This window comes from Onychostoma macrolepis, chromosome 07 (assembly GCF_012432095.1).
Source record: "Onychostoma macrolepis isolate SWU-2019 chromosome 07, ASM1243209v1, whole genome shotgun sequence".
Lineage (NCBI taxonomy): Eukaryota > Metazoa > Chordata > Actinopteri > Cypriniformes > Cyprinidae > Onychostoma > Onychostoma macrolepis.
In genome coordinates this window covers 21801500-21828127 of record NC_081161.1, presented here as the reverse complement: position 1 = coordinate 21828127, position 26628 = coordinate 21801500, and the positions used below count along the sequence as shown (strand labels likewise).

Genomic DNA, 26628 nt, shown 5'->3' with positions numbered 1-26628 from the left:
TTTAGTAAATGAAAAGTATTTAAGAGAATCTTGTTAAAAAAACAAAAAAACATCACAGGTTTTGAATGATGAAAATATGAACAAATAACGAACAAATTTTCATTTTGCAGTGTACTGTTCTTTACTTCTCAAGTCTCTGCTATGCCTGGACTTGCCCTTGGCATGAGGGAACAGGAGGTTTTTGTGTTGATGGCTTTCCTTGCTTCCCCTCGCTCAGTGGCTCATTTGACATGACTGCTTAATGCTTTCCACAGTGCTGATCTTGGATCAGAGCTGACGTTTGCTCAATATTCGGAAGCTGCACTGCCTCTGCTAAATCAACACTGTGACGTCCTGAATTAAGCAGAGTGACAGTTCAGCACTGCTGCTTCTGCAGACGTCCCAAAGGCCTCTGAACAGTTGGGGTTAGAGGTTACGCTCCTTATGAGGGAAATAACAAACTGTTGTTAATGAGATTTATTCCGATATATAGAGAACAAAAAGACATTAATATGCACGAGACTAAATCATCCGTTGCATTAATTTGCCTTACTTTGTTTCCAATTTTAGCCTCATTATTTCATTATGAAATAATTGGGTGCAATTTTGTTAGTTTTTATTACTGTTTGATTTGATTTCTCTGTTGGGTATTTCAGTGCACTTTATAAGCACCATGATAATTATCATTCCATATATTAATTACAGCAGTAATATCCACAGTTAGAGTGAATGATCTTTATTATTTTAATCCTTGATTATTTAAGTGCAAGTGCTTGTCTCATTTTAAATGGGTTGCTGGAAAGAAGAAAGCACTGAGGCTTCAAAGCATGAAAGTCCTCTTGATTTAAAAGGAAACAAAACGCCAAAAGCCTGGATCAATAGCTGTTCATTGGAGCAGTCCTCTCCAGCTTTATGAGAATAGATTGTGTGCTCTTGACAACACATCTGTCCATCCTGTGACCTTTTCACTAAGGGCTCTTTTCTCATCAGACCTTTGTCTGCTGTGCAGAAGATCTGTGATATTAGAAAGACATTTTTGAACTCCTCTCTTGCCATTTCTTTCTCTAAAAACTTGATTATTTTAACTATAAACTAATTCTATACTGCATTTCTTCTAAATGTTACAGTAAATGTGACAAAAATAAATAGTATTACTACTCAAGCTAGCTGAAGGTAACTGCAGAGTGCAGAAGCGAGATATAATTATCTAATATGTTTTTTTTTTTTTTCACATTACTTGATTGTTTAGAATCAGTGCAGCTCATGGTCTGTGTTATCTGGGTCAGCTAGAGAGATTGAAGGATGTGCCAAGGCTTGCACTATCTGTCACGTCCTTCCCAGCTGTGTCTCTCAGGACCCAGAAGTGGAAATGAGTAAAAGGTTATGTCAACTTTTAACGACTCTGACAGATGGCATTTCTCATGAGGCTCAGGAGAAGCTTGTATGAGGCAAGTTTGTCTTGTAGGTGTGAAGCTCATTTACAAGTGTACATGAGGTACTTGGCCATATATACAGGTGCATCTCAATAAATTAGAATGTCGTGAAAAAGTTAATTTTTTCTTGTAAGTTATTTCAAAAAGTGAAACTTTCATATATTTTAGATTCATTGCATGTAAAGTAAAACATTTCAAAAGTTTTTTTTTGTTTTAATTTTGATGATTAGAGCTTACAGCTCATGAAAGTCAAAAATCAGTATCTCAAAATATTAGAATATTTACATTTGAGTTTCAATCAATGACCATCCCTGCTGTATAAATTCTGGGTATCTCTTGTTCTTTGAAACCACAATAATGGAGAAGACCGCTGACTTGGCAATGATCCAGAAGACGAACATTGACACCCTCCACAAAGAGGGTAAGTCACAGAGGGTCATTACTGAAAGGTGTTGCTGTTTACAGAGTGCTGTATCAAAGCATATTAAATGCAAAGTTGACTGGAAGGAAGAATTTGGGTAGGAAAAGGTTCACGAGCAACAGGGATGACTGCAAGCTTGAGAATACTGTCAAGCAAAGCTGATTCAAACACTTGTGAGAGCTTCACAAGGACTGAACTGAAGCTGGAGTCAGTGCATCAAGAGTCACCATGCTCAGACGTCTTCAGGAAAAGAGGTACTAAGCCACTTCTGAACCAGAGACAACGTCAGAAGCATCTTACCTGGGCTGTGGAGAAAAAGAACTGGACTGTTGCTCAGTGGTCCAAAGTCCTCTTTTCAGATGAAAGTAAATTTAGCATTTCATTTGGAAATCAAGGTCCCAGAGTCTGGAGTAAGAGTGGAAGAGTGGAAGTCCAGTGTGAAGTTTCCAGTCTGTGATGATTTGGGCTGCCATGTCATCTGCTGGTGTTGGTCCACTGTGTTTTCTGATGTCCACAGTCAACGCAGCCATCTACCAGGAAATTTTAGAGCACTTCATGCTTCCTTCTGTTGACAAGCTTTATGGAGATGCTGATTTCATTTACAAGTTTGTGTTAAACCTGATGATCATGTTCAGCTTGATTTAAGATGATCCAAAGAGTGTCTTGAGCTTTAATAAATGCAAGAACATCTGACCATCTGTACAAAGAGTTCACATGATCAATGTCAGCAGATTACTTATATTTGATATATACCGTGTGCAGAATCTCTTACTCATCGCACATTATAATATATATATATATTTATCATAATTCTAAAACATTGTTTATTTACAGGTTTAAATGGGAAAAAAAGCTAGATCAGACTTTTGAACCCCACTGTATGTACTGTATATTTTCTTATTCTAATATTGAGCTGTAGTTGTGAGAATCATCAGAAAGTCAAATTTAGATTCATCACATTTGATTCATTGAACCATTTGTGCTCTTCTTGGAAGTCATGTAATATTCAGTGAAACAAATCAGGGCTTGTGTTTATTAGAATCAGCTCCCTAGAAGCTTCTCTGTGTATTTGTGTGTGTGTGTGTGTGTGTGTGTGTGTGTGTGTGTGTGTGTGTGTGTGTTGTGTGCTGCTGGATGTGTGGGTAGAAGTGACCTTCTCTTCACACACTTTTCATCCTTGTTGCTGAGAGATCTAAATGAAATGCTTGTGTTTCTGTAAATGCTGCTGCAAGTGCTGTTTATTTATGTGTACAGTAATCACTCTGAGAAGATGCTGAGAAATTCCTGCACTAATATAAATTCATCAAGAGCAAGGTTTTGAGACTCCAATAATCAGCCAGAACTTACTTCTAATCTCAAATACATGTTTAACTGTGTATACCTATTTCTTTCTTGCTTCCTAGCAACCTCATTTTACCCTGACATGATGCTGTCTGCAGTGCTTTTTTATGTGATGCCCAAAGCAGGGTTTGTGTTCTGATGCAAGTCTTTTGAAAGGACCATAATGTTACATAAATACAGTCATATCCCAGACATTCTACTGTGAACAGAGCACCATCTCTGCCTTATTCTGCTCCTGCTGTCTTTGGTCTCTGGAGCTCCCAGTGCAGATGAGCCTAGGACTGTAATGCCAACTAGAGCAATCTTCTAGTCAGATACTTCATTTGTAATTTCCTGGTTCATGTTTACCTCGTTCACACAAAGAGATGGTAAAGTGTTGAAATTTTATCTGATGATCTGAAATATGATCATTGGTTTCTTGTCATCAACTTGAGGAGATATTATGTATCTAAATGACAGAAAAATCTTCAGAGAAGTCCTCTCATATGGGAGATATGTTGATGTGTGTGTGTGTGTGTGTGTGTGTGTGTGTGTAGAAGCCCAAACTTTATTCTTATTAGGCATTTTGAATTTGGTCTGCTTTAATTTAAAAGATGAAAAACAAACATTTTCTCATACTGAGTCTCGGTTTCTACAGCTCTGGAAAAAATTACTGCAAAATTATCAGTTTCTCTGGTTTTACTAATTATAGATATGTGTTTGAAATGAACATTTTTGTTTTCTGTCAAAGTACTCAAGGCGTGCTTTATTGTGAATATATTACTGTATAAAAAGCTGTTTTATATAAACATTTTCCACCCGCTCCTTGACCCTTCAACATTTTTCACACTGCACTGCAAAGCTGCACATAAGCAGTGTGTATTTATTTCTGTGTCCGTATGAACAGGTTATTCACTCTGCCCACGTGAGCAGAGTGGTGCCGAGTAGCAGGAGCGTAGGTCCAAGTACAGTTTCAGCGCTGAGCATATTGTTGCCTCGCATGCTGGAAGAGCCTTTTGTGTTTTGCAATGGAGACATATAATTCTGGATTATTTGAGCAGTTTATAGCTAGTCTGGGGTTTCAGTTCTTATTCATGTAGGCCAAGATTAATACACAGAAGCTTTGCCATCGGGATATAAATATGTGTTTCTGATATCAGAATAAAATAATTTTAGAAAAAGCCTTTTTCAGTTTAGTTTTAGTAGACTTGAGTTTTGAAAGTTTGGTTTTTTTAGGGAGAGTTCACCCAAAGATTAAAGGGACAGTTCACCCAGAAATTTAAATTTTGTCATCTTTTACTCAACCTCATGTTGTTCCAAACCTGTAAGGGTTTCTTTCTTCTGTTGAGTGCAAAAGAATATATTTTGAAGAAAGCTGTTAACCAGACTGTAGCCATTGACTTTCGTTGTATGGACAAAAAAAAAAACAATACTATGGAAGTCAATGGAATGGCTACCGTCAACTGTTTGGTTATCAACAATTGACACTTATAAGACTTGTATTGAGAGAATGTATGGTCATACTTTATTTTAAGGCTCAATTGTTGCTATTAACAAACCATTAACTATGATTTTTGCCCCAAATTCCTAATTTATTAATTGTTAATAATTAGTAAGGTAGTTGTCAAGTTTAGGTATTGGGTAGGAATAGGGATGTAGAACATGGTCATGCAGAATATGTGCTTTATAAGCACTAATCAACAGCCAATATGTTAATAATAGGCATGCTAATAAGCAACTAGTTTATAGTGAGAATTGGTCCCTATACTAAAGTGCTACCGAATGTACTTTGAATAGCATAGTGTATTTTGTCCCATTGACATTTTTTCGATTTTTCTAACTATAAAGTAAATTTACAAAAAATTAAAAAAAGTTTAGATATATATTACAACAAAAAGACAAACATGCAGTGCAGTTTAAGATTAGTGTTTTGTCAGTGTAGAACTGAAAATGGGGGTGTGAGAAAGTGCCTAATGTTGAACACAAAATGTGGGCTGCAGTTATAGATATCTGTGGCAAAGAATTGGATTGTTCCCAATGGGAAGCATGACAAGACAAAGGAGAGAAGAATGGTGAAAGTGTGAATGTTGTTGTTGTTGTTGTTGTGTGTGTGTGTGTGTGTGTGTGTGTGTGTGTGTGTGTGTGTGTGTGTGCAAAGGTGAGGCTGAAGAAGGGCAGAAAAAGCGTAAGTTGTTGTGATTATGCAATAGAGTTGTATGTTGGGCTGCTGCGACCTTCAGCATAAAACCATGTGGTTTTTTTGTTTTGTTTTTTAAAGACAGGACAAGGATGCAAGGACTAGAGGGAAGGACAGTAGAAGGACATGACAGCTTACATAAGCCACACACTTATGCTGAATTCAGTCTAACTGGAGTGAACTGATCTCCCAAATGCAATCTCGGTTGCATTCAGCTCATAATGTCACACATTTCGAGGGAGAGGCCACAGCAGACATGTTAGCATACTCCATCTGGATGCCTGGAGGTTGCCATGATGCTGTAGTCCTGGAGATGCAACCATGTGGTCTTTAGAGACCTCACTGCCAGCCCCAGCACTGACCACCCACGTATTAGCACACAGTGATGCTAATAAATCAGATCTTAATGCATAGATGAATGAATGAGTTGAATGCAAAGTTTACTTGTTCTTAAAATAAGGTATCACACACAAAATTAATTATATATTCACTTCTACAAAAATAATTTTAGGGTTAGGTTTAAAGGGTTACTCCACCCCAAAATGAAAATTTTGTCATTAATCACTTACATGTCGTTCCAAACCCGTAAAAGCTTAATTCGTCTTCGGGAACACAATTTACACAATTTGCAAGCGCGTTCATGAGTTCACTAGCAGAGCACGACGCAAGCACGCCTTTGATGACGCATGACGTAAACACTAGTGAACTAATGAACGCACTTGCAGGAAGTGTCAATAATTTGGGGGTTTTTTGCGCAAAAATGTGTTCCTGTCGCATCATAAAATTCAGATTGCAAGTGTGATGGCAGATGGACTGCTTTGACTACGTTTTTCATACTTTTATGGACCTTGACAGTGCAATTTACTTGGCAGTCAATGAGACAGTCACAAGCCTCCCGGTTTTCATCTGAAATATCTTAAATTGTGTTCCGAAGACGAACAAAGCTTTTACGGGTTTGGAACGACTTGGGGGTAAGTGATTAATGACAAAATTTTCATTTTGGGGTGGAGTATCCCTTTAAATCTGTAGTAAATGCACATTACCATTCAAAAGTTGGTGGGGTTGATGTTTTTGTAAAATACATTAAAAACAGTAATATTGTGAATATTTTTACAATTTAAAATAACTGTTTTCTATTTTAAAATGTAATTTATTCCTGCGATGGCTGAAATTTCAGCATCATTACTCCAGTCTTCAGTGTCCTTCAGAAATCATTCTAATATGCTGATTTGATGCTCAAGAAATATTTGTTTATTATCAGTGTTGAAAACTGCTTAATATTCTTGTGAAAAACTGCGTTCTTTGATGAACAGTTCAAAATACAGCATTTATTTGAAATAGAAATCTTTTGTAACATTACAAATGTTTTAAATGTTCTTTCCATATTGAGAAACCTTGCTGAAAATATTTATTAATTTATATAAACTTACTGACTCCAAACTTTTTAACGGTTGTGTAATTTTCTAAATGCGTCTTTGAATGTGCATTTTAATGACTACTTGACTGACAGCACTACTTAATTTCTGTATTCCTTTGCTTAATTAATTGTGAGGTTTGTGAACTGATAATAATTAATGGAGTCTGTTACACAAACAAGTTTCTCACAGCATATTTCTAAAGAGTCACAGGAGCATTGAGGTATTTTAACAACAGTGTATTTCTGTATTCCACCTTCAAAGTTTAACAACAGACCAACATTTAGCACCTCAGTTTGTTTGCCAAATATATGCTTCACAGCACAGCTGATATTCTCTGAGCGCAATATTAAAAAAAAAAAAAACCTAATATTCTAAATCCAAATTACACATTATCTTGAAAAGAAACCAGGAACTTCATAGATGTTCAAATCTATTAATATTCATAATTGCTATCAGTACTGACTGAAGTTCAGAAAGCAAACTGTCAAGTGACAGCACACTTTTTAGTTACTTTCTTTATTGCTCTTGCTTACCTGCTTGTGTGAGAAAGCACATGTGATGGTAAAAGTGCAAAACTGTTGATGTTGAGAAGGTCTTGTGATTGACTGTGATTATTTTGTGTTGAGTCTTTCCAGTATTTTGAACAGCCTGTGGCCTAATTTGATATCAGGAAGGTGTGATGTTTTGCTCCATCATTCCAGACAAGCAGTAAATGATTGTTTTTTTCTTTCTCATATTGAAATCAGTTATGCAATCAACCATTAATTACAAAAATAATAGATAATCTACATATCATACACATATTGCATACATTTACAGGGATGGTAAGACATTAGTTGAGTGGCGTGATTTTTGTTTAGCTACAAGGGGATATTTTAAACAGCCACTGATTACCACACATTTTTATTAACCTGCAGTAACTGTGCAAAAATAATAATTAAATTTAACATTATTGTTGTTTTTGTTGTTGTTGTTATACTCCATCTGCCGGTTATGGAGTTTAAGAGAATTATCACATCACATTGAACATTTCCTGATGTTCCCTTTGTCCTCAGAATAAATATGGATACAATAGAAGCACTGTGCTGGCCCCACAGATACATTGATTTGATTTCTGTCTTGTTTATCTCCAGGAAGGGCTGGAGGCATCAAGCCCACAGAGTGTTAATATCATCATCCAATAGGCTTTATTGAATCTCTCTGTATCTCTGTAGCCTATGTGCGTATGTGTGAGAGTGTGTGTGGCTTATTTTGGTTTCTCTCTGGTCCTAATGGAAAGGGTGAAAGAAGTCAGAGAGGAGCTAATGGCTGGAGTTGGGCTTCTCGCGAGCTGACACGAAAGTCTTCCACCCCGCATATTTAAAAATTCAAACGGGTCAGGATTAAAATTTAAACACTGCAGACTTGAGAATTTAATCCATTGAGGGATGAAAGTCTGGGGAGCGTTCCTGATCTGCGGTCCTCAGAGAGGTAGGTTTGCGAGTGTGAGTGTGTGTCTCAGAGCAGGGCTGTTATATATTAACTGACATAATCCCACACCAGTATGATCTTTCTATCTGTGTGGGAATGAAGAAAATGTCTCTTTTGTTTATTATGTAACACCTGCTACTGTAAATTATTGAAAGTGCTTAAAAAACTGACCATCCATCTCATCTTTGTCTCCTATTTCCCTTTTTTCATTCCATCTTCCTATCTTCATCATTCTGTGGATCTTCCACACATCTACCATGTCCTCTATACAGTGAGCTCAAACCAGAGCAGTCATGCTCATGAATACCCAGACTGCCAAGAAGGGGGTAATGAAGCCAGCCTGCTGGTGTCCCCTCTGGTGGTGGCTGGCATCGTCATCGGCCTGGTGCTATTCCTCTCCTGCGTCACCATCATTGTGGGCAGTCTGCGCAAAGACAGCCGCCTGCGTAACCCCCACCTGCGTGCCAGCTACGGTCAGTGGTCTAAATTCATGGGCTCCACAACATATCAAATTCACACCGTGGCTTTGTTTGTTTGACATGCATAACAAGTTGATTTGTTTCCAAAAAGCTGAGAGGAATCAGCCCTTCCGTGCATTCAGCCTTTGTTTGGGAGTTCAGGGAATGAAGGCCAATCTTTGCATAGCCCTAATGCTTCTATCAGTTAGCCTTGTCCAAGCTAGCCTTGTAGTTAGTGATATGGTCAACTCTCTACATCTCTCTACAATTTGGCATTGCAAAAATATGAAGGTTTAGGTTTACTTTGAACTTTGTGTGTCCTAGAAGAGTAACCACTGGTGTATTTTATCATGAACCATGGTCATGTTTCACTGTGTTTTATAGTTTTTAATCTTTTTTGTTCAGTTTGTGCCATCTTTCTTTAAATGTCACTTCTTTTTTTGTCTTATGCAGTGACATTTATACATTTTTAACGAGGTCATATCATGAAAAATACATTTTTCCTTTTAGATTGAGTTCACTGTACTATGAAAACACTGTATCTTTATTTTTATCCTTGATCATTTCAGTCTGATCTTTACAGATTATGAGGCACATACATAGTGCCATCTAAAATGTTCATCTAAAATTAGCATTTTATCAGGCTACTATGTTTAGGTTCAGTTATTTTACTCTAATGGCAATATATAGGTCCTTTTCTATGCAATTAAAATGAAATAACTGAACATAAATATAGGAGCTTGAGAAAAATGCTAATTTTAGAAGAAAATTTCAGATGGCATTTAGAGGCTTTTGCATCTGAACTCTTCATATGTTCCTTTACCTTGATGTATTTGCATGTATCGGGCATTAAGAAAATATAATTATTTTTTGTCATAATCACACTTTTATACACATTTTACTGTATAAGCACAACACTTTGAAGGAATAGTTTACACTGTCATAATTTACTCGTGCACATGTCGTTCCAAACCCACAAGAGTTTATATTTAAAACACAAAATACAGATATTTTTATTTGAAATCTCTGACATTCCTGTCCCTCTATTGATAGTCACCCAAAATTTTCAGGTTCAGAAAGTTCATAAAGAGGTATGAGAGCAGATTATAGGAATAAAGGTAATCCATAGTGGTTTAGGCCTTATGAAGAGACATGATTACTTTATATGATGAACAGATTTTATTAATGATCAACACACATTCATAGAGCTCATGAAGATCAAATGTATGAAACGTCCGTGGTTCTCATGTGTCAAGCAAGCAAATGGATTTTCAGTGGATGGACCAAAATATCTTAGGTTTCATTAAAAAATATATTTTTTCATCATAAAATCTGTGTTGTGAAGAAACAAAAGTCTTAAGGGTTTGGAAGACATGAGTAAATGATCACAAAATTCAAATTTTTGGATGTACCATTCCTTTTATGAACATGACAGTAATTGTTTGGATATAAATAAACATGCAATGTGCCACTCTCAATATGTAACATTCTTGAACTTGTAATACGAGAAACAGAAATGATCATGTTTTGTTGCTGTTGTTTCTACAGCTCCAGATGGCCTCTCATATGGTGGCTCCATTGGAGAGCTGAGGTCCACTTGTGTTGAGGACTTTCCCCCTGCATTTGACTTTGACTCTTATGTGGAGACGCTGTCTCAAGTCAACGTCATGTACCCAGACTCCCCACCTCAGTGAGTAAAATTTTACGTCTGGATTGAGTTTATGTGAATATATATTGTATGTACATTGGAAGGTAGAGGAGGGAACATGTGCGTGTGTAATCGGTAATGAGATCACTTTATCGGCTGTGACAGAGAAGGCACACTTCCTCTTTAATGGATTCCATTCCGTCGTCCTTTTCACAGTCTTTAAAGGCCTCAGCGTAGCATGAGCTGATAACCACGTTAAAAGCCAGTTAGAGATGCTAAAGATAGAAATGGTCCAGAATAATTTGCCATATTTCAACTATATTTCACTCGTTTCTCTCTCAACCTGACTTGAAGTGTAACTTGCACCCATCTTATCAGATTCAGACGTTCATTCTTGAAGGGTCTGTTTGAAAATAATGAAAGCTGTTCTAGTTAGATTCTGGTGTCTGGGAAAAGCAGAATTACTCTGTGTTGACACAAACTTTATGTATATTTGTTAGCTAAAACCAGAGTTGGACTTGGTGTTAATTTTTTGTATTGTGTGAAAAATTAGGAATACGAGAAAGAAATGGTCAAAAATAGAAAGAGTTTGCAGAGAACCGGATGGACCAGTTGTATTCACTCTTTTCAGCTCTCAGTCCTTTTCTTCTTTCTCTGTTCAGAAGGGTTCACCTTTCGCAGTCCTCCCTCATCCTGTTAGGAAGGTCGGACACCTTCAACTTTTCAGTTCTCCTAACAAGCGGAGATTGCTGATAAATGCCATGGCTTTGCACTGAAAAAGGCTTGGTGTGTTTGATCTAAATGGCAGCTTGTCTAATTGGCATCTTCAAAGAATCTGTCAGTTCCCTTCCTTGCCATTTAGCCTGCCTGCCTTCACACAGCGACCCATAAAATACTCCTCAGGTAGGGGAGCCCATCACAGAGGGATGTCTCAGAGCGAGAAAGGTTTATTGTTTATAAGATCTCATTGCAAAACTATGATTTTTAGAGTGGATGTCAAAACCAGATCCTAACATTTTTGAAGCAGCTCAAATGGCCATTGCTGTTTTTAGAATGTATTCCTCATAAGAGCACTGCAAAAGCAATTTGATTGCGTGAACTAAGGAACTTCATAACCTTGTAATGCATTACAAAATCAATACCAGATCATTAACTGAGGCGATACATTTCAAAATTATTATGACCTCAGGGGATATCTGTACATCCTGGAGTCTGTATCAAATAACTATAATCTATCCATTTGGGATATAAATTCTGTTATTTTATTTTAAGCAAACTCCAAAACCATTATAACCTCCTTGGGGATAGGCTTTATATAGTGATATTTTTATGACTTCATAATAGAAGTGTATAATCTGAAGTAATTATGACCATATTAGGAACATTCTAAAATTATGAGGTCATAGTGATTTTGGAATATATAGCTTCTGATGGAGAAGTAATGAATGCCTTAAAAAAGTCAATGATATTAGAACTCAAATACCCCTTATGAGATCACTGTGATTGTGGAATGTATTGCATGAACTCTCACCTTTAGACTACTCAACCAAAGATACAGTGGTAGCCAAAATTATGAGAACACTAGTATTTTCACCAGAGATTTTTGTTTGCACAAGGAGTCTGACAATAGCCAGTGCTCCACACAGAGATCTGATCTGATTATCATCCAGTCTGTCTGGAATGACATGAAGAAACAGAACAAACTGAGACAGGCTAAATCCAGAAGAGCCATGGTAACGTCTCCAAGATGCTTCAAGAAACCTACCTGCAAAGCTGCCTGACAAACTATGCACAAGGGGCACCTAGGGCAAAAGCTGCTTTAAACGCAAAGGATGGTCACACCAAAATCTATTTATTACATTATTTTTGACAGCATCCTCATTTTACAGCATTTTTGCACAAGTGCCTAAAACTTTTAACAGTACTGTAGGTGCAGGTAGGTTTCTTGAAGCATCTTGGAGACGTTGCCACAGTTCTTCTGGATTTAGTCTGTCTCAGTTTGTTTTGTTTCTTCATGTCAATTCAGACAGACTGGATAATAATCAGATCAGATCTCTGTGTGGATCACTGGCTGTTGTCAGACTCCTTGTGCAAACAAAAATCTCACTGTATTATTACAATTAATGGCAAAATGAATGTTTGGAAATGTAAACTGATTTTTCTTTGTTCTTTCCAAATATGGGGGCAAAAAGGCACCTCTATTTTTACACCACATTAGGAAAGAAAAAATACAGGTGTCTGATCCATGCATATATCCACTGACCTACAAAACACTTTGACCAAGAGACTCCAAGATATGAATGAAAGTGTGTGCGCATGACAGCACACTGCACACTGGCAGTGTTTTTAGTAGATGGAAAAAAAAAAGTGCACTGCTACACCCACATTCATTTAACATGCCAAAGAAACCTTTCATTTGAGTTCAGGTTTTCTGAAAAGTGCAATATGCAAGTGAAAAGATGTAATGTAAGAAGACTAGATATAAATTCTAATTTTCAGTTTTTATACTGTAGGTTTCAGATATGAGCTACAGACCAGATTAACCCATCATTTTGACTATTTATCAAAATCAGTTAAGTTTGTGAAATATCTGAGCAAATGTAAAGGTGATCTGAAGTTACTCATACCTTGACAGCGTGGCACATCTACAAGGTTGTACAATTCAAGCATATATGAACCAAATTTTTATGAATGGAACCAAGGTGAAAGCTAAGCTCATGAATATTAGATTACATGACTGAGTCTAGGAAAATTACCTTGTGATTTAAGCATTAGCTAATTAATATTCACAACCCGCCCATCTTGCCCTCTTATCCCGCTTTAAATTTAAAACACTTCCTGGATATATATTTTAAATGTTATTGAATGGATTGCATGTAAATGTGTCCCTGCTCTAAATAAAAACTGTTGCGTGCTGCTGTCAAAGATGTTGACTCGAACCTTGACTAAAGTCAAGGTTGACTTGTGACTTCATGCAGAACAATCGCTTCTGATTGACCTGACTGTTGAGTCAGTTAATCTGCTCTCAAAGTGACTCTGTCTAGTTAAGTTATTTATCACTTTCTCAATTCTGAAGTGCTTCCTCGGTTGCATAACAAATAACTAAATTGTTAAGCATGTGGCTGTCTGTGTGTGTGTGTGTGTGTGTGTGTTAAATATCAGAGAGGAAAGGTCTGGTTAGAGTCATTCTTGTGCTCAACTTGCCTGCCCTTCATGGCTTGTTTCACAGAGTGCCAATGTTATTTACATCTCTATGACAGTTCCATTAGGCTGGCAGAGCCCTCTGGTGAAGCTCTGTGAAGGGGCTTTTGAACAGGGTGAAATTACCTCTCCCTGAGAGCAAGAGCTACCTGAAAGAGCAGGGCCTCCTCCTATTAAAAAGCAAATTATGACTAATATAGAATATTAGTGCTGGCCTGGAGGCCTATTAAGAATTACTGAATAGTGTGTAATTCTGTTTGGGAGAGATATCCGACCCTCAGTCCAGATACTCAATTTAATTAGAGACCAGCAGTCCATACCCGCACACCTCTGTGAGAGGATGTGGTAAGATGATGGAAGATTACCACTACACGCTCAAATGCAGAACATATTTTGTTCTGCATTGAAAAGTCTTCATCCAATGAAACAATGTTTATGGAAACAAACTATCTTATTATTCTACAGCAGAGGTGCGGGAAGTAGGGGTGTTGCAGCACCCCGTTTTTACAGGATTGTAAACACATTTATATGAAGAAATTATTAGGGTACATTTAAAATCAGTAAAATATTTTTTTAATTGTTCATTATTGTTTATTCCCTCGCTTATTTCTTGATATAGACATTGTAAATTAGAAAGTACGATATCAGACTTATCACTTTTGTACACTTTTGACATTGTACGTAATGTCGTACGTAAGCCGCTTCAGCACATCCAACCCAAAACATCTTCCTGTGACCCTGTTATGCAGTTAGTTCCAGTCCTCCAATCTGATTGGCCATGCAGAGTTTCAAGAGTATAGATTGTTTGTTTGTCTGTGTTTGTACATTCCAGATGCATTGTCAGTTTATCACATGGTAAAGCCATTAAATCATTCATTGACCAATTCTTTTAGCGAGTCATTGAATCAATCATTCAACTGATTAGTTAATCAATGCTGATTCATTCAGGAAAAAAGTGTCATCTTTTATGAGTGAGTAAATAAATCATTAATTCAACCAATTTGTTTAACAGCACTGATTCATTCATGAATGAAACAAGTGACCCTTTATGAATGAGTCATTGAATCAGCCTTTCAACTCATTAGATCAACAACAATAATTTATTCAGGCACACAGCTACTGTGTGTTGCTCACAGGCATGTAGTGGTTAAAGGGATACTCCACTGAAAAATGTAAATTATCTCATCATTTACTCACCCTCATGCCGTCCCAGATATATCTGACTAATCTTTCCTTAGCTCAACACAAAGATTTTTAAAAAACTTTTCTTCTGGCCGATGGTTTGTAGTTATAAGTTTAAAATATTAGTATTTTTACTACTGCTGTTAATCGATAAAACAAAAAAATGCATTTTTTTATTAAATTAATTGTAATTAATCCCACCTAACATTAAAGTTTTTAAATATACATTTATATTGCAATAATTTCACATTCAATCTTCAAATGAATGTAGAAGCAACACAAATACAGTATATTTTTCATATTTGTTTAATGGCATCTTTTTATGACTGCAGGCGAGTATCACTGATTCCAACACTACTGATGTCTCTAGGAAGTTTTATTTTTCCTTATATTTAACCATTGACTATAGCCATTTTAACATTTATTAGACTTTAACAAATAACAACTTCTAATTTAAGTTAACTTAAAACAATCACTACATAAACCCATTATATTGAATGTCATATTTAGCTACCTGTGCCTTTCAGCAAGTAGGATATATACAGAAATTAAATAAAGCTATCAAACACTAAATTCAAAATTAAATATAGATTAAAGCTGCAAATGTTATTGATTTCCTCTTTTTTTATTCTTTGAGTAACAGACATCACAGCAGTTGATTATTAGGTTATTTTGGCTGCTTTAAGAGCTGCCGCTGCTGAACGTGACACGGATCTGACACACATCATATTTTCTCACAACCTTTTTTGACCCACTACTGGTCTTAAAGTCTCTACTAATGAGCTGACGAGTTGAATCGGGTGTGTTAGATGAGGGAGACGGTGCTGGGCTGCTCCAGGACAGTTTTGAAAACCACTACATTTGTTCTTAAGTGACTCATATATAACAAATACTTACATGCACAGTTTTAAGGCAGCATAAGTCGCCTTTTTGGTAACTTCATGACATAACTGATGACATAACTATGACATTGCATACTCGTAGTTTTATTTTTGTTTTACAGTGTGTACCGCCGTATTTGCATGTGCAATTAAAGAGCACATGCTACGAGCACAGTATAACGGCTGACAGGACAGGAAAATTAGTTTTTACTGACATATAGCCTGACAACATCTCATCTGACCGCAGTTCACTGTTGTTCAACTGAAGCTCTCTCCTCACCTGTACCGTTTCGTTTGACTAGCACCTGGCGCTGAGTCGAAGTGGAGTGCGCATCTAAAAAGTCTCCCATTTTGATGGGCTCGTAAAGACGTTCTGCATGTAAATAAACGTAATTCTTGTCAAGAGAAAAAGAGACGGAAGCAGCAGTTGTGAGTGGGGTGGCCAATCCTAGCTCTGCCCCTGCGTAAACAACGTTAAATATTTTTAGTGCGGTATACTGAAAAAATGAATCGCACACATTAACGCACTAATTTTTGACAGTAATCATTTTTTACACCTGCCATTCACTTCAGAAGACACTAATTAATCAACTGGGTTTGTATAGATTACTGTTATTTGCTTCATGTGGTTTTTGAAGAGTCAACTTTGAGGGGTCCATCACAGAAATGGGTTATTTTTCAAAAAATCTTTGTTTGTCTTCAACTGAACAAGAAAGTCTTATGTGAAATGGCATGAGGGTGTATTGAACTTGTTTATTGAACTGTTGTATAATTTATCACACATCAGCATTGATGTGATTACCTGTGGCTGAATTACAGCCATGCTGATTTTTGGAACAACCGCACCCTTGCTTATGTGATAATGCTTTGCTTAAAAATATGATTTTGCGACTTTTATAGAGGGGGCTTCTTTCATTGTAAGACTTCAATTCCAGTGTTCTATGTTCTGTAGTGTTTTGTATGGTATCTGTGAATTTGGAGTGTTTTGAGAGGAGGAGGTGTTACAGCTGCTAAGGCACTGAAGCTGAACGGAGTTCTCCATCACTGCCTGCCTCTCTGCTGGCCTTCATTCATCTGTGCCAGAAATGAGCGGTAGCGGAATCACTCTTCAGATCAGAGGAGACGAGCCTCCAGTCACATCATAATGTGCATTTATCACCACTGGCACATTGTAGCCCACCCTATTACAAACTCAGGGCTCTCTGTCTTCACAGTTAAAGCAACATATAGCTACAAAAAATATGTGCGTAGAGGAAGCAAATTGTCTGTGTGTGTATATGTGGACTGGCATAGGACCATTATGCTGTGGAGGGACTGGGCTACCTAGGCATTTCCACATGCCACATTTGGGAACCTGCCAGTTTATTCTACATACACATATGTGGACTCTAACATGGAGTCCACTGCTATGCTGTTCTTTGATGTCTTCAGGACTTTGGAATGAGGAGCTATTAGCGCAGTGGGTGCAAGTGGGAGCCCATTGCTACAGAATGGCAGTGTGTTTGTGTGGCTGTGCTTGTGTCTCTGTGGGACTGGCAGGGAGGGGCTGTGGCATGTGACTCATGCCAGGGCTGCTATGGCCACAGATGGCACCTGGGAACTTAGTGCTCAGGGCATGTATATGAGCTGCTCACCTGTGGAGCCCGTGAAGTGCCACTTCCGCAGAGCGGGAGAAAGCTAGGCTGATCCCAGAAACACGCACACACTCTGCAATGTAGTTGTGTGTGTGTGTGTGTGTGTGTGTGTGTGTGTGTGTGTATATCTATATATATATATATATACTAGGGATGTAACAGTATGACAATTTCTTATCAAGATTATAGTGACCAAAATTGTCACGGTTATCAGTATTATCACGGTATTGAATGTAATAATACTAATTTAAAATATGATCACATAGATCACTTCACCAAGTTTTACATTTAAAAATCAACAAACAACAAATAAAATGACAAATGTAAATGTTCAAATAAAAAAAAGTTTTATAAAAAGGTAAACCTCACATTTCAGCCTTTAAATAAAGAAAAGAGTTAAGTCAAAATGATAATTGATTAATAAATGATTATAAGTATTTTATCTGCTCCATAAATAATTCTAGATAACTTATCTGAATTGTTTAAATGTGTAGAATCCACATTCAATCCAAGCTTGTTTTTCATCAACCGGTCAACGTTTACAGCAGGGCATGCAAATCCGGTCCGTTTTTGGCCAGACAGAAACTACACACAAGCTGAATGTAAATATAAGTCTCTGTAAATCCACTCTCTGACAGCAGGTGGCGCTTATGGAAAAGCTGAATAGGTTGTTTGCACATGATGTCACTGATGACACGCGAAATGCAGCTGGAGGGCAGGAAGTGATTTTTCTCCATAGGAATCAGTAGCAGAAACTCAAAATTCCTGTGTTTTGCGTTGTTTAAGGATGCTTAAATCGGCCAAACCGAGAAACCACAAGGAGCTTTTATCGTGTAAGAAAATGTGTTGTTCGTAAGGGGGGAAAAGTCAAGAAATTGACTGAAAAACACGAAAAAGTGGCTTGTAAAGCTGCGTCTGCGGTCGGGAGGAGGGAGTTGGATAATGCTCGTGCAGTGCAAATGGTTAATATAATATAAGATATAATAATATATTAAAATATCAATAAAGATATAAATAGATTGGACTGCCACCGCTCACGCATTCAGCGTGAGACAGTCAGAATTCACTCAATGCTAAACGGCCACGTCCGGCGCACCGTGCACTTCAGTGTCGGGCCGATTCCGGCTCGGATGCGGCAGTGTCGGCTCGCTAACGGCCGCCGCATCTGGCCCGATTGACTCGGCCCTGAATCGGGCAGTGAGTCCACAGGCATCCGGGCCGAGGGGTAGGCTAAGTCTCCGGCAGGCGAGAATCTAACTGGAACTGTCCCGAGTGTATTTTGCTATCTGGGATGTGGCTGTTGGTCCTATTAGTAGCACTCAAAACAAGTTATTTAAATTCTGAATCGATTATAGCCTAGAAAGCGAGCAAATAGCGCTTTCATATATAACTTTAATCACTAAAAAGCTGTCACTCACTTCAATTTATCGCAATCTCACGATGTTTCGTGACATGAAGCTCTTACAACTGCAAATGATATCTTATTTACATCGTATCTGTGTGTGGCATTCAGAGTGAATTCTGACCGTCTCACGCTGAATGCGCGAGAGGTGGCAGCCCAATCTATTTATATATTTATTAATATTGTAATATATTATTATATCTTACTATATTAACCATTTGCACACACGAGCATTATCCGACTCGCTCCTCCCGACCGCAGACGCAGCTTTACAAGCCACTTTTTCGTGTTTTTCAGTCAATTTCTTGACTTTTCCCCCCTTACGAACAACACATTTTCTTACACGATAAAAGCTCCTTGTGGTTTCTCGGTTTGGCCGATTTAAGCATCCTTAAACAACGCAAAACACAGGAATTTTGAGTTTCTGCTACTGATTCCTATGGAGAAAAATCACTTCCTGCCCTCCAGCTGCATTTCGCGCGTCATCAGAATCACGTGATTGCAAACAACCTATTACAGCTGTTTCCCGTAAACTCCGTGCACAAAGCAGCATTACGATTAAGAACACTTCCTTTAGGTATTACGTGGAGTGAAGATGAAAACAAAATGCCATCGAATCGTTTCTGAAGACAGTCAGAACCTTCAGATGTACATTCATATAATTAATTAATTCATTTATTCCTTTGTATAATTCCCTCAGCACTCTTTTAAAACCTCCCAGCTTTTCCGCCCTGTTTTCACTCAAAACAAAACTACTCTGCGCACGTGAGACTGTTACTGAAAACTGTGCTTTATGCTGGACAGTATTTATTTATCGTGAGTTGTTCAAATCATGGAAATCGAATACGGTTTTAATGCTAATTAAAATATGAAACGGTAATACTAACCGTGGGGAATTTTATCATGATTTATCGTCAAACTATATAATTGTTACATCCATAATATATACATGTATATTGGGGGTGTAATGGTATAAAACATGACGGTTCGGTACGCACCTCAGTTTTGACGTCACGGTTCAGTATGGTTTCAGTACAGCTGCAGGAGGAAAAAACTAAACATAAATTGTTTTTTTTATTATTATTATTTAACAATGGTTTACTGAACACATTGCTCTTTTATTTTTTTTTATATATTAAAAAATGTTGTAATTTATTCCTATGATGGCAAAGCTGAATTTTCAGCAGCTATTACTCCAGTCTTTAGTCACGTGATTCTTCAGAAATCATTCTAATGGGCTAATTTGGTGCTAAAGAAACATTTATTATGTTTAATGTTGAAAATAGTTGTGCTGCTTAATATGTTTTCATTTCAGAATTTTTTTTGATACTGTCATTCAAAAGTTTACTGTTAGTAAGATATAAGAAAAAATGTAAAAGATGTAAGGACACAGTAAATTGATCAAAAGTGACAGTAAAGTAATTTATAATGTTACAAAGGATTCATATTTCATATTAAATAATAATGGTAAATGTAATGTTTTAAGCAGAAAATTGTTTTCAACATTAATAATAAGAACCATTATTAATAATTGAGTACCAGTGATAATGGATAATGGATAATTATTGAGCATCAAATCAGCATATTAAAATAATTTCTGATTTACTATATTTACTATATTACTATATAATGAATATATATTTTATGCATTTATTATTTTTAATATAATGCATAATATTATTTTTGCATTTAAAGTTTAGCTATTTTATTATACAAATTTATTTTAAAGATTGGGTGTGGAATGAAAGAGACTGTATACTATATTTCTGTCATCTGCAGGTGTTGTTGTTTATACTCTCTGGGGAAGTGGGAGCTTCATTAGCCCAAGGTGCAAAAACAACTGATGCTCATATTTGTTCTTGGGAACAACAATTGTGGGTGAAAAAAAACAAAACATTAAAGCAAATGCAGGCTGTTTATTATTTATGGATATGGATAGATGAGATGAGAGTCACAGTCATGACTGGGCTGTGACATTTGCATAGCCTGATTAATGAATTATTGTCAGTTGAGGTGGAATCTCAGTAAGTGTGTGTGGAGGGGTCCCTGAGGAGCCTGGCTCCTTAACAGAGGAAGCAGGATGGTGCAAAACAGTTCTCACCTTGTTCTGAAGAGAGCGAACAGCTTTATGTAACACTCACACGGAGGGATATAGAAAGCCCTAACATATCTCTGTGCTATACCTTCTTATCATTGAGAAAAAGCCAAATTAGCTTTCATATTCTTTTCCTGTGATTCATCGCAGATCAGGCGTCGACATTTTGAATGTGCTTTTATCTTGATAGCACCTCGCGCACACACTCGCACATGGAGGATTCTCGATCACGGTCATTATTTATGTATGAGGATCAGGGGAACACACCACTGAGGGTAACCAGGGTAACAACAGACGTCTTATTCATATTGATTACAGGTGACACAGCAGGTGTTGTGAACCTTTAAATGAGCACAACTGTATCAGGCTGTAGGAGTAGAGGTCTACATGGAAATTAAAGTTGAATCCTGAACCTAGTCTATAAATAAAACCCTTAGACCTGATCCAGCATGACCTGTCGAAATCATTCAGTCTTTTTTCAAGTCAGCATGGAGGTAAAATCCACCCTGTCTTGTTTTTTTTATTATTTTTTTTTTAATGTTTGTTATGGATCTTATTATGAACAGTTCACTCATGCATATATTTATGTGAAATGTAAGATTTCTCTTTGGTGACGTCTGCCAGACTTTTTTCAAACATTTAGTTCACTTAAACCCTGCATGTTTCTTACAATTGACTGCAAGCTTACATTCAGATCTGCCTACATACAATCAACAGCCGATGCATAGAGCCAAGTTCATGTGAGCAATATCACACGTGTAGCAGTGCGATATGACACTATATCAGTACGGCTGTGATTGTTCTATCGGTAATCACAGTGTGCCGATATACAACCATCTCGCATGGCTGCGAGTGTGATATTGCATTTATACAACAAGTTGGACGGCACGAGTGTGGAAAAAAAACAACAACGGAGTGTCTGTAAAAACCTTGTGCAAACTACTACCTGCATCTGATACAGGGTTCTTCAGCTTAATCTTATATTCACAATAAAGCATTAGTTAAATTTTTTGGCTGCATCTTACAAGTTGTTGTTAAAACTAAAAATAACTTGTTTAGAACAGTGTTTCAGCCTCTTTCAATATAAAAGTATTTGGTGCTGACTCACTCATAAAAACAGTCACTTGTCGCCATCTAATGGCGGAACAATGTAACTAAAATCACCATCATGAACACGCACCATTTCCCAATACTAAACACTATTATTAAATATTACTATAAATTATATAAGATATTATTTATTGAATAATAATATAATAATAAAATTTGCTAGGCAATTCAGTCAAAAGTACAAAGGCAACGCTCTGATATACAGCATTGAAGTTACACAAAATATAACGTGAGGAGATTTTGCCCTCAGCCAAAACTATTTGCTCTGGAACAAATAATAGATTAATGAGACCAAAGACTACCCGCGAGATTTACTCAAAACTAATTATATCTCATGCTTAGAAAGCATAGAGACATCAGAGCAAGCGGCAAATTCCAGAAGATCCGGCCAAGGTAAGGCGCTCTCAGTGGGTTTATGAGCGCTGAACGCCCGCTGACGCCCTGGAGCTCATGTCTCCGAAAACACCGAAGCAAATTTTCAAATAGACGTTATCTTTATTAACAAACCACATATTTTAAGTCTAAACAAGTACATTCTTAACTAAAAAAAAAAAAAAAAAACATTCTGTGACACAAAAACAGTATTATTTATAAAACGATAGTGGATTTGGGTGTCTGCCATGACAATTTAGTGAATTACAAATTAAAATGTGGTTTTGTTTATCTTAGTATATGGGCTGAAGTGGACTCCGAATGCTACACTGCAGGGGGAGTTTCTGTTTGGCTTTGTGTATGTCTGTGAATCAATCTTATAATGTAACACAATATAAGGTACAACCTAATGAAAAGACTGCATAATGCATTTGTATGCAGTCCAAAGGATGTAGTCATTGGCCATCATTGCCAAGTTTAGAAGGAGAGACTGCCGAAGTGTGTAATTCTTAGACATAGTGGCGCCATGGTATATCTGAGTGCAGTATTTTCAGGGACGTGTGCCAGAGCATTGTGGGGTTATGTGCTGTGTGTATAAAAGACACCTGGCCATAGAATCTGTATCTTCTATTCCAACCTCTCCACTACCACGGGCAAGACCAAAGAGCTGTCAGTGGACATCAGGGACAAGATTGTAGACCTGCACAAGGCTGGAATGGGCTACAAGACCATCAGCTAGAAGCTTGGTGAGAAGGAGACAACTGTTGGTGCGATTATTCGGAAATGGAAGAAATGCAAAACAACCATCAATTGGCCTTGGTCTGAAGCTCCGTGCAAGATCTCAACTCATGATCATGAGAAAGGTGAGGTATCAGCCCAGAACTACACGGAAGGAGCTTGTTAATGATCTCAAGGCAGTTGGGACCAATCAAAACATTGGTAACACACTACGCCGCAAAAGATTGAAATCCTGCAGCACACGCAAAGTCTCTCTGCTCAAGATGTCACATGTACAGGCCCGTCAGAAGTTTGCCAATAAACATCTGAATGAATCAGATGGCTTGGGAGAATGTGCTGTGGTCAGATGAGACCAAAATTGAGCTCTTTGGCATCAACTCGACTCGTCTTGTTTGGAGGAAGAGAAATGCTGATACCGACCAAGGCAACAAAGGAGTGGCTCAAGAAGAAGCACATTAAGGTCCTGGAGTGCCCTAGCCAGTCTCCAGACCTTAATCCTATAGAAAATCTGTGGAGGGAGCTGAAACTTCCAAGTTACCAAGAGACAGCGAAGAAACCTTAATGATTTAGAGAGGATCTGTATAGAGGAGTGGACCAAAATCCCTCCTGAGATGTGTGCAAACCTTGTGAGCAGCTACAAGAAACATCTGACCTCTGTGATTGCCAACAAGGGTTTCTGCACCAAGCACTAAGTCATGTTTTGCTTGGGGATCAAATACTTATTTGACTTATTAAATGTAAATCTTTTTTTAACATTCATATGCTGCTTTTTTTCTGGATTTTTTGTTTGATATTCTGTCTCTATCGGTTCAAATAAACCTACCAGTAATGATAAACCCTTCTTTCTTTCTTTTTAAGAGGGCAAACTTACAAAATCAGCAGGGGATCAAATAATTATTTTCCCCACTGTATACCCATAAAACGAACTATTGCCAGAACTACCTATGACGGAAGGAATCTGCTGGAACATTGAAAATGATGGACTGGCCCCCTCAAAGACCGGACCTCAAATTTGGGGCGAGTTGGAAAATAAACTGGACAGATCTATTGTACATTCAAAGGAAAGCCTTTGGCTTGAGTTGCAGAAAGCATGGGATAACATTAGTGTTGAGGTTCGCAGGAAATATATTGAGGCCAGAGAGATGTGCTGCTGTAATTGCTGCAAAAGGTGGACATACCAAATATTAAAGTTAAAAGTGGATAAAAAAAAAAACAGTACGACTCGCTTCATATGATATTTGTTATGCTCAGAGCAACCATCTGCATGTTTCATGAACATTATGAAATTAAATCATGTTCTGGAGGCAAAACTGTAAACCACTGTAAATATATATATAGTGCTGTCAAACGATTAATCGTGATTAATTGCATCCAAAATAAATGTTTTTGTTTACATAATATATGTATGTGTACTGTGTGTATTTATTATATATATATATGTAGGATATCAGAGCGAATCAGACAATTTAAGATTCGATCGGATTGGTGTTAGAACCACCAATACGACAACATCATAAATCTGTCCACGATACCCTGGTGCCATGCGTCTGAAGCAAGCCTAAACAACAAGTCTCTTTCACATAACAACGTACAACATTAACAAAAAAAAGGAACACTTATTGATAATTCCAACTCAGGAAGGAGATTGTCAAATTTGGGGCAAGTAACCAAGATTGATGGTCAAAGACACAGCACATCATGACCTTCACATGAGGGAAATTATTAGTGGAGACTTTGTTGGGTGGACAAAGTCCAGACTGAAATCACTTCCAAACCCTTTTTGACCCATTTAACCCATTAACCCATTCTCACGTCCACAGAATGGCACAGAAACTGTATTTTATGCACCAAAATCATCTTAAAAGGACTTATGAGCAACTAATGATTTCTAAGCATAACTCCATATTATGTATGTAACCCACACACTTGACACAAAATCATGCTTTAAGCGTTTCTATCAATCATTTCTTTGTCAAATGTATCATATTCTGATTATAGAAATCATGAATATGATACATGATTCGTCATCATCAATGATGATCATCAATCGGCAATCTCGGGAAACCCCCTTTCTGCAAAGACGACAGCAAAAGGGAATCCCTTAACACAAAGGAAACGCAAGTACAAACTCCAGATTTTTGCTAAGCTGGTGCATTTAATATAAATTTTAGCCTCATTGAGAAACTCAATAAGTGATTTATGGTTGTTCAGGTCTATGCAATAGCACATATTGCTATAAGCTTGGGATTTCACATTTTCATTCTCATAAACTCATCCTTTCCTCATTTTCTCTCTTTCTGCAACTTGTATGAATGTGTGAATGCGTGTGTTCATGTGTTAGATTAGTTTACATGTCTTAGAGTTATCCAATAAAGTCTTATTTATGTTGAAAGGAGAAGTATATTGTGTTTTGTGCTTACAAGTTAATGTCTTAAACTGCCGATCTTGTTACTGTGCTATTTAATAGTGTTTTCACTATATTTTGGATTTTAATATCCAGTGCAGAGTTGATGTTGTACGGCTCGTTCAGTGAATCGCTGCCGACTCAGTGATCAGCTGTGAAACAGTGATTCTGTTCAAATTCCCTTTAAAATCATAAATGATTCCCTTTGAGCTAAACTGACCTGTTTCCCTTACATATAAATACACACACATACAGTATATATTTTGAAAATATTTACGTTCATACATTTATATTCTTATATTTTATATTATATATAAATATATTTAATATATAAACACAACATATTTTTCCTAAATGTATACATGCATGTGTTTGTATTTATATATACATAATAAATATACACAGTACACACACATATATTATGTAAACAAATTTTATTTTGGATGCGATTAATTGTTTGACAGCACTAATATATAACAATTTTTGGATATAATTTCACTAAAACATTTTGTGACTCTACATTGTCTACATTAATTGCAATCTGCTACACTGACATACATTTACTTTAGTTTACTTTATACATTATATAGATTTTAACCCTTGACATTTTGACATTTTTTGCTAGTATGCACTACTAATAATTGTAACATTTACACAAATGTATCTGTTTTTGGTTGATAACTTCAACTGCTTGATGTATCAGCAGCCTCTAATCTCAGCCAACTAGAGATGCAGAGGCAAAAATAAAGAATGACCCTCAAGCAGCACAGATGTTATTCAGAGTCCACATGAAGAGGCGTTTTTCGTGTTCATGATGTGGTGTGTATGATTACCATCATGACATGAGAAGAGAAACAAGAGAAGACAGAGAAACTTTAGGAGAATGAAACCAGACTGATTTCATCTAAACCACTTTTTTGGTGTTTACTCGTTCCTTTAATGGGTCTTTGTCATGCTTAGCCGTTTTCCCTGGTATCATCACCTCTTCCAGTTGAGCAGGTGGTGTGTTAATTAGCCCTCATCACCTCACTGAAGCCTGACGGAGGAGGTGAGAGAGTGGATCTCTGAGTATATGGGAGACCCTTCGATACAGCTGCTGCTGATAGATCAGTTTGTTATATAGCCAACGATTGTAGAAGCATCAGAAATAATTCACGTCCACAAATGGCAGCTTAATTCAACAAACAATTCCATGAGAGAATGACCCACAAGATGCCCATAAATTAAATATCTGGGGAGCAAATACAAAAAAAACTAAAAAAAAA

General features: G+C 37.1%; 1 protein-coding gene across 1 annotated transcript in view; it reads left to right on the top strand.

Annotated features, from left to right (window-relative positions):
- bean1 (brain expressed, associated with NEDD4, 1) overlaps nucleotides 1-26628 on the top strand; it is a 50353-nt gene that overhangs the window by 17946 nt on the left and 5779 nt on the right. The window contains exons 4-5 of the mRNA XM_058783182.1: nucleotides 8511-8711; nucleotides 10245-10386. Coding sequence (XP_058639165.1) covers nucleotides 8511-8711; nucleotides 10245-10386 — 343 coding nt within the window. The remainder of the gene's footprint in view (nucleotides 1-8510; nucleotides 8712-10244; nucleotides 10387-26628) is intronic.